The sequence below is a fragment of the Scleropages formosus genome, chromosome 1, assembly GCF_900964775.1.
Source record: "Scleropages formosus chromosome 1, fSclFor1.1, whole genome shotgun sequence".
NCBI classification, from domain to species: Eukaryota; Metazoa; Chordata; class Actinopteri; order Osteoglossiformes; family Osteoglossidae; genus Scleropages; species Scleropages formosus.
The window spans coordinates 30,813,316-30,829,613 of NC_041806.1; the positions used below are offsets into that span (position 1 = coordinate 30,813,316).

General features: G+C 46.6%; 1 protein-coding gene across 5 annotated transcripts in view; it reads left to right on the forward strand.

Annotated features, from left to right (window-relative positions):
* The first annotated feature begins 9,415 nt into the window (after positions 1-9,415).
* LOC108924087 (alpha-actinin-1-like) overlaps positions 9,416-16,298 on the forward strand; it is a 36,188-nt gene continuing 29,305 nt past the window's right edge. For 3 of the 5 annotated variants that reach the window (XM_018735234.2, XM_018735230.2, XM_018735232.2), the window contains exon 1: positions 9,416-9,782. In XM_018735234.2, coding sequence (XP_018590750.1) covers positions 9,681-9,782 — 102 coding nt within the window. In that variant the 5' untranslated portion in view covers positions 9,416-9,680. The remainder of the gene's footprint in view (positions 9,783-16,298) is intronic. The other 2 variants (XM_018735229.2, XM_018735231.2) reach the window with 1 other exon arrangement.

Consider the following 16,298-nt stretch of genomic DNA (forward strand, 5'->3'; position numbering starts at 1 on the left):
ACAAGAAGCCAATGACAGACAAGGACGTTGGCGGGGCATGGGATACATGGGAATGCTTCGGCAGGTCAAACACAACTCATACAGCAGTGATCTGTATCAACTGGAGATGTTTTGTGGCAGATGCCAGAAGAGCAGATAGGAAAGAGTTGCAGTAGTGCAGGTGGGATATGACCATGGCCTGGAGCAGGAGTTACAGTGTACAGTGTGTAGTGAGATAAAGGCGGAGCCTCAGGATTTTGTACTGTCAGTGTGTTGAAAGAAAGACACATTTTTACTCCCAAGCTCTTAGCTGATGAATTAGATAAGTGAGTTGTTCAGTTTGATGTTCACTTGCAGAAGCAAAGGTGTTATAACGCCGCTCATAAAATAGGAGTCACTCAAGGAATAATTTATTTCAGCTTAACTGAAGATATTTCAACTTTCAAACTGATTCCGAGGAGGGGACTCCTTGCGGGGGATCGTTTGTCAATGAAAGTGGAATGAAACACAACTGATGGAAGACTTGATCAATGAAATAAAGAACGGAATTCATCTGACAGTGAAAACACATTTTTACTGGTTCGACATAAACGTGACTGTAACAGAGCCGTTAATAGCTGGCGAATGATTTTTTTTCATAGCTGGTGAAAGATATCATAGTTTATCGTAACACTGACTTAATTAGCTCCTCCGTGAACCGCCACCTTATCGTGGTGGAGGGGTTTGAGTGCCTGAATGAGTCCAGGAGCTATGTTGTCTGGGGCTACATGCCCCTGGTAGGGTCTCCCATGGCAGACAGGTCCTGGATGACAGACGAGACAAAGCGCGGTTCAAAAACCCCTTATGAAGGAAAAAGCAAGGCGTCCGTTTACCCCGCCCGGTATGGGGTCACCGGGGCCCCACCCTGGAGCCAGGCCTGGGGGGGGGGCTCGCATGCGAGCGCCTGGTGGCCAGGTCTATGCCCACGGGGCCTGGCCGGGCTCAGCCCGAAGCCATAACGTGGAGCCGCTCTTCGGTGGGCTCACCATCTGCCGGAGAAACCGTAAGGGGCCGGTGCATTGTGAGTTGGGCGGTGGTCGGGGCCGAGTGCCCGGCCGACCCAAACCTCGGGCGCCAACTCTGGTTTTTGGGACTTGGAATGTCACCTCACTGGCGGGGAAGGAGCCTGAGCTGGTGCGGGAAGTTGAGAGATACCGTCTAGATATAGTCGGGCTCACTTCCACTCACAGCTTGGGTTCTGGAACCACTCTACTCGATCGAGGGTGGACTCTCCACTATTCTGGCGTTGCCCAAGGTGAGAGGCGGCGGGCGGGTGTGGGCTTATTAATAGCCCCCCAGTTCAGCCGCCATGTGTTGGAGTCTACCCCGGTGAATGAGAGGGTCATCTCCCTACGCCTTCGGGTCAGGGAACGGTCTCTCACTGTCGTTTGTGCTTATGCGCCTAGCGGCAGTGTAGAGTACCCGGCCTTTTTAGAGTCCTTGGGGGGCGTGCTGGAAAGCGCTCCCACTGGGGACTCTGTCGTTCTACTGGGGGACTTTAACGCCCACGTGGGCAGCGACAGTGATACCTGGAGGGGCGTGATTGGGAGGAACGGCCTCCCTGATCTGAACCCGAGTGGTGAGTTATTGGATTTCTGCGCTAGTCGCGGTTTATCCATAACGAACACCATGTTCATGCATAAGGGTGTCCACCAGTGCACTTGGCACCAGGACACCCTAGGTCGGAGGTCGATGATCGACTTTGTAGTCGTTTCTTCTGACCTTCGGCCATATGTCTTGGACACTCGGGTGAAGAGAGGGGCTGAGCTGTCAACTGATCACCACCTGGTGGTGAGTTGGATTCGATGGCGGGGGAAAAAGCTGGATAGACCTGGCAGGCCCAAACGCATAGTGAGGGTCTGTTGGGAACGTTTGGCGGAGGCCCCTGTCAGAGAGGTCTTCAACTCCCACCTTCGACAGAGCTTCAACCAGGTCATGAGGGAGGTGGGGGACATTGAGTCCGAATGGACTATGTTCCGCTCCTCCATTGTCGGTGCGGCGGTTCGGAGCTGCGGCCATAAGGTCTCCGGTGCCTGTCGCGGCGGCAATCCCCGAACACGGTGGTGGACACCGGAAGTAAGGGATGCCGTCAAGCTGAAGAAGGAGTTCTATCGGGCCTGGCTGGCTCATGGGACTCCTGAAGCAGCTGACAGGTACCGACGGGCCAAACGGAGCGCGGCTCTGGCAGTCGCCGCGGCAAAAACTCGGGCTTGGGAGGAGTTCGGTGAGGCCATGGAGGAAGACTTTCGGTCGGCCTCAAAGAGATTCTGGCAAACCATCCGGCGACTCAGAGGGGGGAAGCGGTGTTCCACGAACACTGTTTACAGTGGAAGTGGTGCGCTGCTGACCTCAGCTGAGGATGTTCTCGGGCGGTGGAAGGAGTACTTTGAGGATCTCCTCAATCCCTCCGACACGCCTTCCGTAGAGGAAGCTGAGGCTGGGGACTCGGAGGGGGACTCGTCCATTACCCTGGCTGAAGTTGCTGAGGTAGTCAAAAAACTCCTCGGTGGCAAGGCTCCGGGGGTGGATGAGATCCGCCCCGAGTTTCTCAAGTCTCTGCATGTTGTGGGGCTGTCTTGGCTGACACGCCTCTGCAGCATCGCGTGGAGTTCGGGAACGGTGCCTCTGGACTGGCAGACTGGGGTGGTGGTCCCTCTTTTTAAGAAGGGGGACCGGAGATTGTGTTCCAACTACAGGGGGATCACACTCCTTAGCCTCCCTGGGAAAGTCTATGCCAGGGTACTGGAAAGGAGAATCCGACCGATAGTCGAACCTCGGATCCAGGAGGAGCAATGCGGTTTTCGCCCTGGCCGTGGAACACTGGACCAGCTCTATACCCTCACTAGGGTGCTGGAGGGTTCGTGGGAGTTTGCCCAACCAGTCCATATGTGTTTTGTGGACCTGGAGAAGGCATTCGACCGTGTCCCTCGTGGCATCCTGTGGGGGGTACTTCGGGATTATGGGGTTCGGGGCTCGTTGCTACGGGCTGTTCGTTCCCTGTATGACCGGAGCAGGAGCTTGGTTCGCATTGCCGGCAGTAAGTCAGACCTTTTCCCGGTGCATGTTGGACTCCGCCAGGGCTGCCCTTTGTCACCGATTCTGTTCATTATCTTTATGGACAGAATTTCTAGGCGCAGTCAGGGAACGGAGGGTGTCTGCTTTGGTGGCCGCGAGATCTCGTCTCTGCTTTTTGCGGACGATGTGGTCCTGTTGGCTTCATCGAATCAAGACTTGCAGCGTGCACTGGGGAGGTTTGCAGCCGAGTGCGAAGCGGCGGGGATGAGAATCAGCACCTCCAAATCCGAGGCCATGGTTCTCAGTCGGAAAAAGGTGGATTGCTCCCTCCGGGTTAGGGGGGAGTTGCTCCCTCAAGTGGAGGAGTTTAAGTATCTCGGGGTCTTGTTCACGAGTGAGGGAAAAATGGAGCGGCAGGTTGACAGGCGGATCGGTGCGGCGTCCGCAGTAATGCGGTCATTGTACCGGTCTGTTGTGGTGAAGAGGGAGCTGAGTCGTAAGGCGAAGCTCTCAATTTACCGGTCGATCTACGTTCCTACCCTCACCTATGGTCATGAACTCTGGATCATGACCGAAAGAATGAGATCGCGGATACAAGCGGCAGAAATGAGTTTCCTCCGCAGAGTGGCTGGGCGCACCCTTAGGGATAGGGTGAGGAGCTCAGTCACCCGGGAGGAGCTCGGAGTAGACCCGCTGCTCCTCCGCATCGAGAGGAGCCAGTTGAGGTGGCTCGGGCATCTGTTCCGGATGCCTCCTGGACGCCTCCCTGGGGAGGTGTTCCGGGCTTGTCCCACTGGGAGGAGGCCTCGGGGCAGACCCAGGACACGTTGGAGAGACTATGTCTCCCGGCTGGCCTGGGAACGCCTTGGGGTTCCCCCAGAGGAACTGGAGGAGGTGTGCGGGGAGAGGGAAGTCTGGAGTACTCTGCTCGGACTGCTGCCCCCGCGACCCGGCCCCGGATAAAGCGGAGGAAGATGGATGGATGGATGGATGACTTAATTAGTTTTAAGGAAAGGAGTAGTGGAGTGAGAGTACATTTCTTTACAAATGTACTCGCATGAAAGTTAAAAGTGTAAATGTCAAAATTTACTCGGAAAAATACAATTTCTCCTAAAATTAATTTGAGTATAAATATTGGAGTAAAAGTAACTCATTACTACCCACCTCTGATTGCACTGGGACCTCAGCGAAGCTCAGTAGTTGGGCTGTCAACCAGTTAACGCCACAAGCAGTTCTGTGGAATACAAAGACATCAGCAGTTCTGCTGGTTCCACCTTCATTTGCGAGAGCAAGCAGCTTATAAAACTCAAAGGCACTGTGCCAGTAAAGTCTAGAGCGATGGAAGTTTTCCAAGGTTGCATCTATTTTCTGCTCCTACTGAGTGCCAAAGTGCCTTTTGCTTAGGGTGCTTATTTAAAACTGCTCTACTGCAGAGGGTTGGGAATGGGCCATAGTTGTGCCCTGTAACCTGTACCGTGTCTGGCAATGGCCGTCTTTACCACCAGGGGGTGCTGATGGTCTTCCTCTGTGTGCGAGGAGGGCGACGCAACATTCATTTTTTAAAATATTTTAATGCTAACATTAATCCTGGCTTTACTGTTAATCCTAGTGCAATGAAAACACGGTCTTGAGCAAGAGCTAGCCATCTTGAATCTTTCCTACATATGATGTAAGCCTTTTTCCTGAGCTTCCTGCAATCTGTTCAGAAGAATCTTCTCATAGCACAATAGACTGTTGATATTACAGGGCAGTTTCTCAGATCTCCTTCTTTGGGGGTTTTGATCAGCTCTGTAGTCCAGTTTAGTGTGTGTTAAGTGTCAGATGATTAGGAAACTTCTCTTCCAGCTGTCCTCGTGCCTCTCCATTGTCCCATTCCTTGACACTGACATTATAGATTTACGTTTACATGTATTCCTTTTGCAGATGCTTTTCTCGAAAGTGATGTGCATTTTAGAAAAATGCAAAGAATGCATTACAGTAGCATATAGCCTTTTGCATTATTAAACACATTCTTATTACAATTTTTAAAAATAACATTACATATATCAGCAATGCTGAGGGAGCTGAACTTCAGAATACGATTCTTTTTCTTGTGAATAATACTGAATGCTTTGTCAAATTCCCTTTTTCCAGTTGTCTAGTTTTCCCTTTTCATCCTGATTTTCTGTTTTATTGAGCTTTCCTTTAACCCATATTGACTCACTTTTTTCATCTAATATTTCCGACTTTGTGCCTCTGCTCGCGGGCTCATATCAGGAGCCCTCATCTTTTACTTTTCCCCTGAATTTGTTCATACCTCTGTGGTATTTCGTAGTTTAAATCGTGCTTATCTTCCTCCTTGGTGCTCAAACAAGATATTTTAGATCAGCTGTTATTGTATAGTAAATTGGTTGCATTTGGTGAACCTCTTTGCAGTATATTTTTAACATGGATTCAAACACTAGGCTACACATTCATTCAGCTCTATCCTTTTCCCTGTCATTTGCATACGTACTTTGAGGTTCATCTACAATTACTCTGTTACAGTGTTCCGGCCATGAGTTCATAATCTTACCACTATTGATTGCCGCTATTGCTTATGCTAAACTACACTGCAGAAATTTGCCTGTTGGCTGTCAGGAGGCTGAACGCACGAGAACACTTGGCCTCACTGTTTGATGTTGGTCATCACATGCATTGCTAACTCTACCGGGATTCTGTCTTTTTACTAGCAGCACTTTCTCGACATTAATACTTCAATGAACACAGACCTGTTTTTCAAGTTGTCTTAATGTAGAATAGAATCCACTTAGATTTGGATTGTTTGTTAGAACGTAATGTGGTCTGTGTGCAATTATGCATCATCTGTACGGTTAAGGGAACAGTGACCGAGTTTTTCCAATTCTGATCACAGTAAAGTTAGCAGTGTAAAAAGTTTCTGGGTGGGAACATATCATTCCGCAGCTTCAGAGCTGAAGGTCTGACTCCAGTCCCAGTTAGGCCCATGAGACTTTGCATATTCTCCCTGTGTCGGTGTGCAGTTCCTCCAAGAACTCCTGTTTCCTCCCACAATCCTCAGATATGCTGTCAAGGGAACTGGTGACTCTGTTTTTCCTTTTGTGTGTGAGTGTGTGTCTTGTGATAGACTGACATCCTGCCTATGCAGAGTGTGCAGAGCCTTACTGTATGTGTTACGATCCTCAGAACCATAGATACAAAGCTGGTGTTCCTTGTGCAACTGCTCTTTGGCAGGGAGATATCTTGGAATTCATTCATCTGAAATGTCTTAAGAGGAAAGTTCCTGTCCAAAGGATGCAGCTCAGTAGTTTGCATTCACCAGTATAAATATCACCAGTCCCCCGCACAGATTGTCCATTTCCAGCTTTGCAGCAGCTGTATAATAATAAAAAACATGTGGCACAACAAGGGATGTCGTGTCAATGGATTCCTCCTCTGGGATCTATTCTTCTGTAACAGCTGTCCCTTCACTTTGCTGCTTAAGCTAATAAAAACAGGTCCGAGACAGGTTCTAATGGTGGATTAAATGTGTTATAGTGCACTGTCTTGACTGCGATTGAGTACGTGTGTAGTGCAGCTGACGTATGTATGAGTGACCCCATGTAAGTAACGTATCTAGCAGTGTAAGTCACCTTGGTGAATAAGGTGTGTGGGCTGGTAACACTACACAGAGTTCATTGGAAGTCGCTTTGGAGAAACACGTCTGCTAAATAAATAAATGTAAATGTAAACTGCACACCATATGTGGCTCCATGCTGTGATAGAGCAAAACACATCTACGCGATTAATTCTGGACACTGGTGATGATGGAAACCAGTATTCAAGCGTAATGGATTTTTTTGTACAACTATATTGAAGTCTTACAATAACACAACAACCGCAGTGAAGAAAGGGAAGAACTAGGTTGATCAATACATTTGTTTAAAAGTTACTGTCCTCTCCTTTTGAAACAGCCTAAATTTTGGAAATACATGAGAGGTACAACTGTGGTTTTGGCATTGCACAAAATTATAAAAAATGTGGAAATTATGTGGTCTGAGGTTTTGATTTTTCAGCTAAAGAAATACGTCTTATTTCTAGACTTTAGTCTGCGGAACTGTGCCAGACTGCTACAGCAATCCTGTGGATCGTATTTGAAGTAGCAGCATACCACAGACGTTTTCTTTATCCATATTAATATACTTCCTCTTTAAGTAGTGATCTCCAAATGCCCTGACATTCCGTCCATTTTATCTATGACATCACCCTTACAAACACTCATCCATTGTAGGTTTTCCCATATTAGGAAACAAGAGCTTGCCTCCCCCTTTTTGCATTGCTGCTGAGGTCGGGGCTGCTTGGTGTCACCCCCCCATCCCTGGCAAAGACACGGTTACCTTACAAGGCAGGGAGACCTGGCCTCTTGTTTGCGCTGTTTACATTGCAGCCCCACTTCCAGTAGTCTGTGATCCCTGGCTGCATACTTTGAAAAGTATATCCAGTAAGGGAGACGGGCGGAAGATGGAAGGTTTTATTTTATTAATTTTTTCGGGAGGATGGCAAAGAAATGTGGAGAATGTAGGGAGTACGTACGCTGGGAAAGAATGAAGTCTGGAATTGTGCCAAAATAAAGGCAGTCTCTATTAGTTGCATAACTAAGAAGTAGGATAATTTATCTATCATGACTAGCAAAGAATAGCTCACAGCTTCTGCACAACCTGTTTATACATCTGGGTTTTTTTCTGAAGCCATTTAGGCTGTAGGGCTTACCAAGGGGTAAAATAGCTTGAACTTGAATGTACAATTTTTAAGCCATAACTCCAGCTGCCTATCCTGGGCCACCACAGGTTCCCCTTAAGTCCTGAACATGAACGTTTTACTGAAATGAACATAACAATAAGCTTTTGTAAACCTTTTAGTATCGCCCTTTATCACCGGTCCGAAAGGTACTCTTGATCATTCCACAAGGGGAATTAGATTATTTGGCCTACATTCAAATGCAGTACCACATTTGAATAAAGTTAAAATATAAAGTATATTTTCGCAGAATTATATTTGTCATGGCAAGCAAACAATTATGTATCCTAACCACAAACTCAGCTGAATATGCAAGGTGTTTCATAACAACATACAGTTTATATAGCTATATGTTTTAATAAAATTGAATATATATCTATTATGCAACTATTTCAGGTATTCAGGTTGCTAGGATACATATTCCAGTGCATTACAGAAAATAAAGCCTTTTTTATTCCAAAGGGAAGATGTAAAGAGTAAAATTGCATGTAATGGAAATGTAAATCTATCATTGGTATAATTGTGATAATAAATAAGTAATGATAAGGGGACTTAATATTATACATTATACATTTCTTTCAGCATATATGTAAGACTTACAGTTACCTTAGTAGAAATAAGTGTGATGTTTCTGGTGTGAATATTCATTTTCAGGGGCTAAGAGGTCATTTTGTTCATGTTCAACCTGTAAAATAACTGAAACTAATACTATTGCACATAATACACACACACACTTTCTGAACCGCTTGTCCCATATGGGGTCGCGGGGAACCGGAGCCTACCCGGCAACACAGGGCGTAAGGCCAGAGGGGGAGGGGACACACCCAGGACGGGACGCCAGTCCGTCGCAAGGCACCCCAAGCGGGACTGGAACCCCAGACCCACTGAAGAGCAGAACCCGGCCCAACCCACTGCGCCACCGCGCCCCCCGCACATAATATAACTAGGATAAATTGAATATATTCAGGAAATTTGTTTGAAACTAGTAGATGTGCTGCTTTTAAGTACCTTATACACACATTCATAGATTATAGAAGATTCAGATTGTGTGATCCCAACGGTTGGGTTCCCTTCAGCAAGGGGAATTGTGTACTGCTGTAACAATGTTTGCATCTTATTTTTTTAATTAACAACTGACCACATCTAGGTTGAACCAAATATCAGTCTGTTTATCTAACTGAGAGATGGTTAATAATATTAGAAGAACAGAAGTGGAAAGTTTCGGTGGAAGAGATGTGCAGTTATTCACTTTCATTTTCCGCCACATATTTACATAGTACATACATTTGCATCCTATTTTTACTTTATGCATCCTGTTCGACAGGGACCAGAAGGTGGACCTGCATCCCGAGTAGTTTCACCTCGAAGAAAGAAATTCACCTTGAACTACCAGCGTACCGCGTTCCGCAGAGTTCCGAACATGCGAGTTAAGACCGTTGACCTGAACTTGGTGGGCGTGTCGAAACGTTCTAGGAGCGGCTGTTGGCTGATATGGTTGAACTGACAACTACTTCATCCAATAAATTTTGAGATCATGTGAATGGGCGGGGTTGTAAAATAGTCATCTAACCAATCAGAGAGCCGGTGTCGTCATGGATTTATTTTATTCTTTAGAGAAAGTTCTTACTACCTATTTTTCCGTTCGGTGGGAGGGTTAGCGGAACAGCTGGATGCTGGGAGACGGGTTGGAGAGTGGTCCATCTACACACGGAGGTAAAACACTCATCTAGCGGCAGCCACAAGGATCGTGACATCCTTCGCCGAGAACCGCAGCACCGCAGCACCGCAGCAGCATAGTTCATTGTACCGTGGTCGTGGAGGCAGCGGGGGGTCGCAGCGGAAAAAAAGCTCCCAGAAAATAGAAATACTCCACAATGGATCATTACGATGGGGAAACTAACGATTACAGGCAGCAAGAGGACGACTGGGACCGGGATCTTCTCTTGGACCCAGCGTGGGAAAAGCAGCAGAGGAAGGTTGGTATGGTGACACGGGCGCGGGCGCGGGCTCAGTGCGTGGTGGCTCGAGAAGGGACGAAAGGTGCCGCACGATCGGTCGCGACACGCTGCAGCAGGCGTGGGGTCCGTGGGCTTTCCTCCCGCTTTCACCTGTATGAGCATCATGGGGGACCCCGAGTTCTGCGGGGGGTGGGGTGGGGTTGGGTTGGGTTGGGTTGGGTTGGGTTGGGTTGAGGAGGGGAGGGGGCGGAATCTTCATTACATCCGTGGTGAACACAACAGTGTGTGAAGAGCCCACTTCGTGTGTTTCAGCACCGGGACACCCGGTACGCGCGCTTTATGTGCGATCACACACTGACACTCGGTAGCACTCGCCACTGAGTGACACGTCTTCTCATCTCATCTTCTCATTTATTGCAAGAAGTAAGTGTGTGTGTGTGTGAGAGAGAGAGAGAGAGAGAGAGAGAGAGAGAGGGAGAGAGAGAAAGAGAGATCATTGGTATATAGGCTTTACTTCTCCATCGCTGCATTGACAGCTGGACCACAAGGCCTTTTAAACTGTGGGCCAATCAGTGTCTCGCATTGTGGAATTCAGACCTGGGTTCAAATGCGAAAATATATGTAACATAAAGGGAAACATTTGTCATTTTTACTGTTAATAAACATCATGGGAAGGATGCTTGGAGTCAGGGATGGTTTGTTCACAGAGGGTCAGATACAGGCGGGTTTTTGGTGCTTATTAATAGAGGTATTGCTCTCTATAATTTGTATTTCACACGTCCCTTACACATCATCTCTTAACACAAAATAATACTGAGTGTTAAAGAGCTAGTGGGTACAACAGATGTAACGACAATGGAGAAAATCGAAGCTCCGGATGTATGGCCGTGGTGTTACGGACAGAGCGAGAAACCCACATTTTTTTAAAATAGTTTTTATTTACTTTCTTCTCTTAATCAGTGTATTGTCTGAAGTAGCCTACGTAACGTCTGCAGCTTAGTATCAGACTCTGAGTAATGTGGTTTCCTCCCTGGAATAAAGCCATTAAGAAATTTGGCATATGATAAAAATATTTGTCCTCCCCTTACTCCCACACTTATTTCAGTTTGGAAAAAGGAACACCTTCAGAATTCTGAAGAAAGCTTTGTGGTTTCTGGGCTGGGCATTCCTGAGTCAAAGTGTACCCAAAAATGGTATTGAGATCTACAGGAAGCCTTGGCCCTCGCTAATCAAAAGCTTTGGCTTCTCAGGTTTGCCACCAGAAAAGCGGTACAGTAAAAAAGCAGTAAAATGCACCGATTGTCTAAGGTTACAGGTTCAGTTGTCATCCTTCAAAGTAACAAAGTGGTTATGGATATTTACAGTTACATTTACATTTATTTATTTAGCAGACACTTTTCTCCAAAGCGACTTTCAATGAACTCTATGTAGCGTTACCAGCCCACACACCTTATTCACCAAGGTGACTTACACTGCTAGATACGTTACTTACAATGGGTCACTCATCCATACTTAATATTTAGTGTACCTTTGAACTAATTTGCACGTGCCGGTGTTTCTCCTGGAATATTTGCTGTCTAGCCACTTTGTGTTCATTATTAGTAAAATGCATGAGTGGATTCAGAGCAAATCCATCTTTTGAAAGCCTATGAGAAATGAGCATAATACATGAATGCTGGAGGAGATAAATGGTAAAGGTTACCATGGTGCAAGTCAAGAGACATGAACAATGCAAGAGGGAGAAAGGGTCGATGATGGGAAAATGTTGGTATATCTTCATCTTGTCACAATCCCAAGTTCGTGCTTCAAGCAGCAGAGGGTTTTGGTGGTTCCATGAGTGTCTCCAGGGGTGCATATTCCTGGCGTGTCTTGGGGTTTATTTATTTGATCAGAAGGCAAAGTTAATGCAGCTTAATACAGCACTTCACCACCCGAAGCAATTATCTGAATCTGCATGAGGCTGCATATCTTCCCTGTTGGGAGGGGTGTCGCCTGGGGCAACGATGCTTCTGTCCACAATGGGTGCTTTGAGGTGCTTGAGGAACATACGTCAGCAGCCTGTGCATCTGAGCACCCGAAATGATCTGGAGGACCTCCTTGAGTACAAACGCTGCCAGATTCCTGCAGAACAGTTCCAGATCCTCGTGGTCCACGTGCCACAATAGCTCCACATGGTGGTCTAGCAGACTAACGAGGGCCAGTCGGTTGTTATTTGTATTTATATGTTAAAAGACAAACAAAGTAGCTCCTTACCCTCCTAATTATGATTATTCATGTCTTAGAGGACACTTTCATCCAGAGTAAGAAAGTATTTCACAGTTGCACAGGTGGGTATTATACTGCAGCAGTTCAAAATAAGTACCATACTTCAGGGTATAACATGAGCAAGGTATTGGGCTCAAACCAGTAAGCTTACAAGTCTGTCTCCTTAACCATCATGGTACAGCTTCTTCGAGGCACAGGCTGTTATTATTTGTCACTCTGTTTCAAATAAAAACCAGATTTTGCAGGCTTTTCGTGCTGGCGGTGGCTCTGTGGCTTCACCCAGGTTCAGTAAGCCTCAATCAGGTGAGTCGTTGAAGGAGAGGCACTTTTAGGTGTCTCTCTCCCCACGTCTGTCATCTGACTGCCTTTGTTTGTCCTCCCTTGGTCCGCACAATCAGAAGGAACCGTGTCTTGAGCTTTTACGTATCGCAGTGCTGTTGACGGGGAAAGTTAACAGTTTAATTTTTTTTCTCACTTGAGGTCTGCATTCAGGCTATAAATATTCAGTCCAGATTTGTTAGCCATGCTCTGTTGTGCCTTCACTTTGGAACGCTTGCTGTTTTAAGTTTTCTCGCCTGGCTTAAATATTCACTGGGGACAGGATGACTGAGACAAAAGAATGGTTGTGGAGAAGCATAAGTAGGTAAAATGAGGTAAAATGGCAGTGCGTGCTCTAAGTGGCTCCTCCTCATCAGCTGATAGTCCGTCCTCCGTTTGCACTAAGAGGCAGGAGTGATAAGAGGAAGCCGTAAGGCCACAGTAGGTGTCCACTGGTTTCTATTCCTGTCATTGAAATATGTTTTTGCATAGATTCTTTGTGGGCCTTTGTGTTTGTGAATGTCCCCGCTGTGATATGACGCTCACTCGCGGTGACTCATTACCGCGCACCGATAAAGAGCCAAGGACCCAGAGACACCGCCACTCCTAATTGAGTTGCTGCAGTCTGCCGAGATGGTGCCGGTAGCACACGGCTGGCTGCTCGGTGGCTTCACCTCGCAGAAAAGTGGAGACGATGCTTATGCAATGCATGAAAATTCAGAAATGGAGAAGAGTTTAACTCATCCGGTCCTAAGTGCAGTACTAGGGGAATTTGTCCACAAAACACGAGGTTGGCAACTTCACATGAGAGCGCTTTTCATTCTGTTTGATCCTTTAGTTATGTGTCGTACTTGAATGAATATATGGTTCAGCGTTCAGGTGAGGTATGTATGTTTGACCCGGGAAATCTGGGATGAAACGTATTTTATACACGGCGGTCTGTTGTTCTTAAGGGAGTTTTACTGGACTTTTATGACTTCGTGCTGCCAGCAGCCAAGGCAAGAAATAATATGAATTAATCATGTAATTATGGCTTCACTCAATTTGGCATGATGAAAAAACAGAAAGTGTGGTAGGGCTATGATAACAAGGAGAACACGCTTTCAAATGAAAAATTAAATGTTGTAATTAAATAAAGCAGATTATATATGATTGAAAGCACTCATAATGCGCCTTTGACTAAAAATAGCTTGAAATTATTGGCACGAAGTATGATAAATAAAGCAAATAAAATGAAAAAATGGTGATGGACTTTGCACGTTGTGCTATGCCGTACTGTGCGTAAAATAAACAGTCACATGTAAATCAGTTTAAATGTCCTCTATACTGTATGAATGCATGTTAAACAACATGGCACAATCTGCTCCTTGCGAATGTAATATTTGTTCAGTTGCAGTAAATATTTATTGTAAATATTGTTGTAAATAAGGGTTACGTACTCATGTAGAAAATGGTAACCACTTTGACAAGAAATTATGAAAAAAATGTATGAGACCCATTTAGTATGTATGTGACATAGTTATATATGGTTAGCATGACGCGTAACAGATCATTTAATTGATGCTTTTCTCAAAAACAACTTGCACTGATTTACCCATTCATACAGCTGGGTAAATTTTACTGCAGCAATTTAGGGTAAGGACCTTGCTCAAGTAGCACTTGAGATTCAAACCCAAGTAGTCGCACTAACCATTACACTATCAACTATACCACTGAAAACACACATTGGCTGAAGCCGCTTGTCCCTCACTGAAAACAATGAGGAATTAAAACATGGTTTGGCAACATAGTTGAAATTCCAGGCTACAAACACCCAACAAAGAGGCACAATCCACATCCAGAGCAACGGTTAGTAATTGGTCCAGACTATATAGACTGACCGCTTAGGGTCTTGCGCTCAAAGTGGGACTTTCTCAACATTTCATAATGCATCTGCTTCTGAATTTCCATTGGAAGAGGCAACATGTCACCAGGCACTTCTACAAACCCACTCTTACCTAGTATTGGTCATACGTATAATATTATATAGGAGTTACAGTTACAGCTCACTTGATTATAAGCTGTTCCAACTTCTTAGAAGCTTTACTGCATTTAAAACAGTGTTTTAAATGAATATTAATATGTTTAATAGGATGTCGCGATTAGAAGGCGTGAATATAAAGAGCACGGGAGCCGTAATGTGCCGTTACGCCATTGCGCTCAGAAAGTGCTCAGACTTGTGTGAATTCGCTTGCTAAGTACCACAGAAGACAAAAAAGTGCAGCATCGGTCCCTGAGTTTCCTTCCAACACATTCCTCAGATTTCTGTCTATTTGGCAGATTTGACCATTTATGGTGCCTTAGCTATCGATGCCATGCAGGCATTGTGGAACTGGGCGGCAGCTGCACCTTGTCACAGTGATATATTTTGTGCAATCTGCAGCGTTTACTGCGCTCTCGCAAAGCAAAGATACATACTACGCACATCATCTGAAACCACTTATCCCATGCAGGGGGTCACGAGGAGCCGGAGCTTAACCCGGCAGCACAGGGCGTAAGGCTGGAGGGGGAGGGGACACACCCAGGATGGGATGCCAGTTCATCAGAAGGAACCCCAAGCAGGACTCGAACCCCAGACCCCCCGGAGAGCAGGACCCGGTCAAACCCACTACGCCACCACGCCCCCAGATACATCCTCTTATTATCAAAATCCAAAGTGAAGGGCGGATGGAACTACTTTCTTAGTAACTGTAAGAAAGGAGTAACTTAGCAAGGACTTAATGACTTAGTAGGACTTAATGGACTTAATGACTTAGTAACTTAGCAAGGAGTTAATGAAACAAGTTGGCGTTAGCGCACTTAAAGTGACTGCTGTGACTGTTTTAATTACATCCGGAAACATAAGAACAAAAGGTTTCACAAAAGGTCAGACTGCCACTTTATGGAGAGGTAATAAACCGATGCTGTTTCCATCGGCAGAGTTTACACCAGCCTGGTCGAGCCGTCGCGTGGACAACCGTCCCGTCGTGCCTGTTTTGAAATGTGTCATTTTTCCTTTTTTTGTGCAGTAGTTACGCAATTACTGGCATGCAATAGCACACCGTTCCGGTGGTCGCTTGCTTGTCTCGTGCCTCGCTGAAGAGGAGGGTGGATCCTACAGTGCGTGTATGTGGCGAGCAGGCAGGGGAAGGGCGCACACACACACACACACACACACACACACACACACACACACACACACACACACACACACACACACACACACACACCGCAGGGTGCCACACCTGAGAGGAGACATGCTGAACTGATCAAATTCAGGAATGACAGAGCGTGCACGCTTCGCTGCATGGTTTATTTCGTTTGTCCTTTTCTGCTGTGTAAAAACGTTCAACGGAAAGCGAGTCCTCACTTTTTTTCATGGCCTCAGACCGGACACACCCTTGCATGCGGCGGCGTGCGTAGCAACAGTAGCTTACTAATGTACAGCGGACGGTTGCTTAGCAACAGTGGCTTGCTTAAAGTACAGTAGACAGTTAATTGCGGTTCGGCAGAGAAAGGCTCTCTGCCTTCCCGATGGCTAGTAGGAGGGCTTCTGTTTGGTTTCAGAGTCCCCGGGCACCGTCGGCTCCCTGCGCTCCGGCTGGAAAGGACAGATGCCGCGCTACCACCCCGCTATGTCCTGGCCAGTCACTGCCGCCATGTGCCCCCGGGTAGTGTGCAGTACTGCAGCCACTAGGCGCTGTGCAGGACCTGGACAGTGGTGTCACAATCCTACTGGTTTCGCACTCCGGCACTTGTGGAGGATGCAGCACTTTGGCCAAAATGTGACAGAATGTGTTCCCAGATGGGAATGCCTGTTCTGCCTTTGTGTCATTCAGAAAGCCATTTAACCAGAACGGCTTCACTCATTATCGATTCGCACGGACGACGAGGAGCGTAAATTAGGAGTTCCGCTTCTGCGGGTCAGTGGTG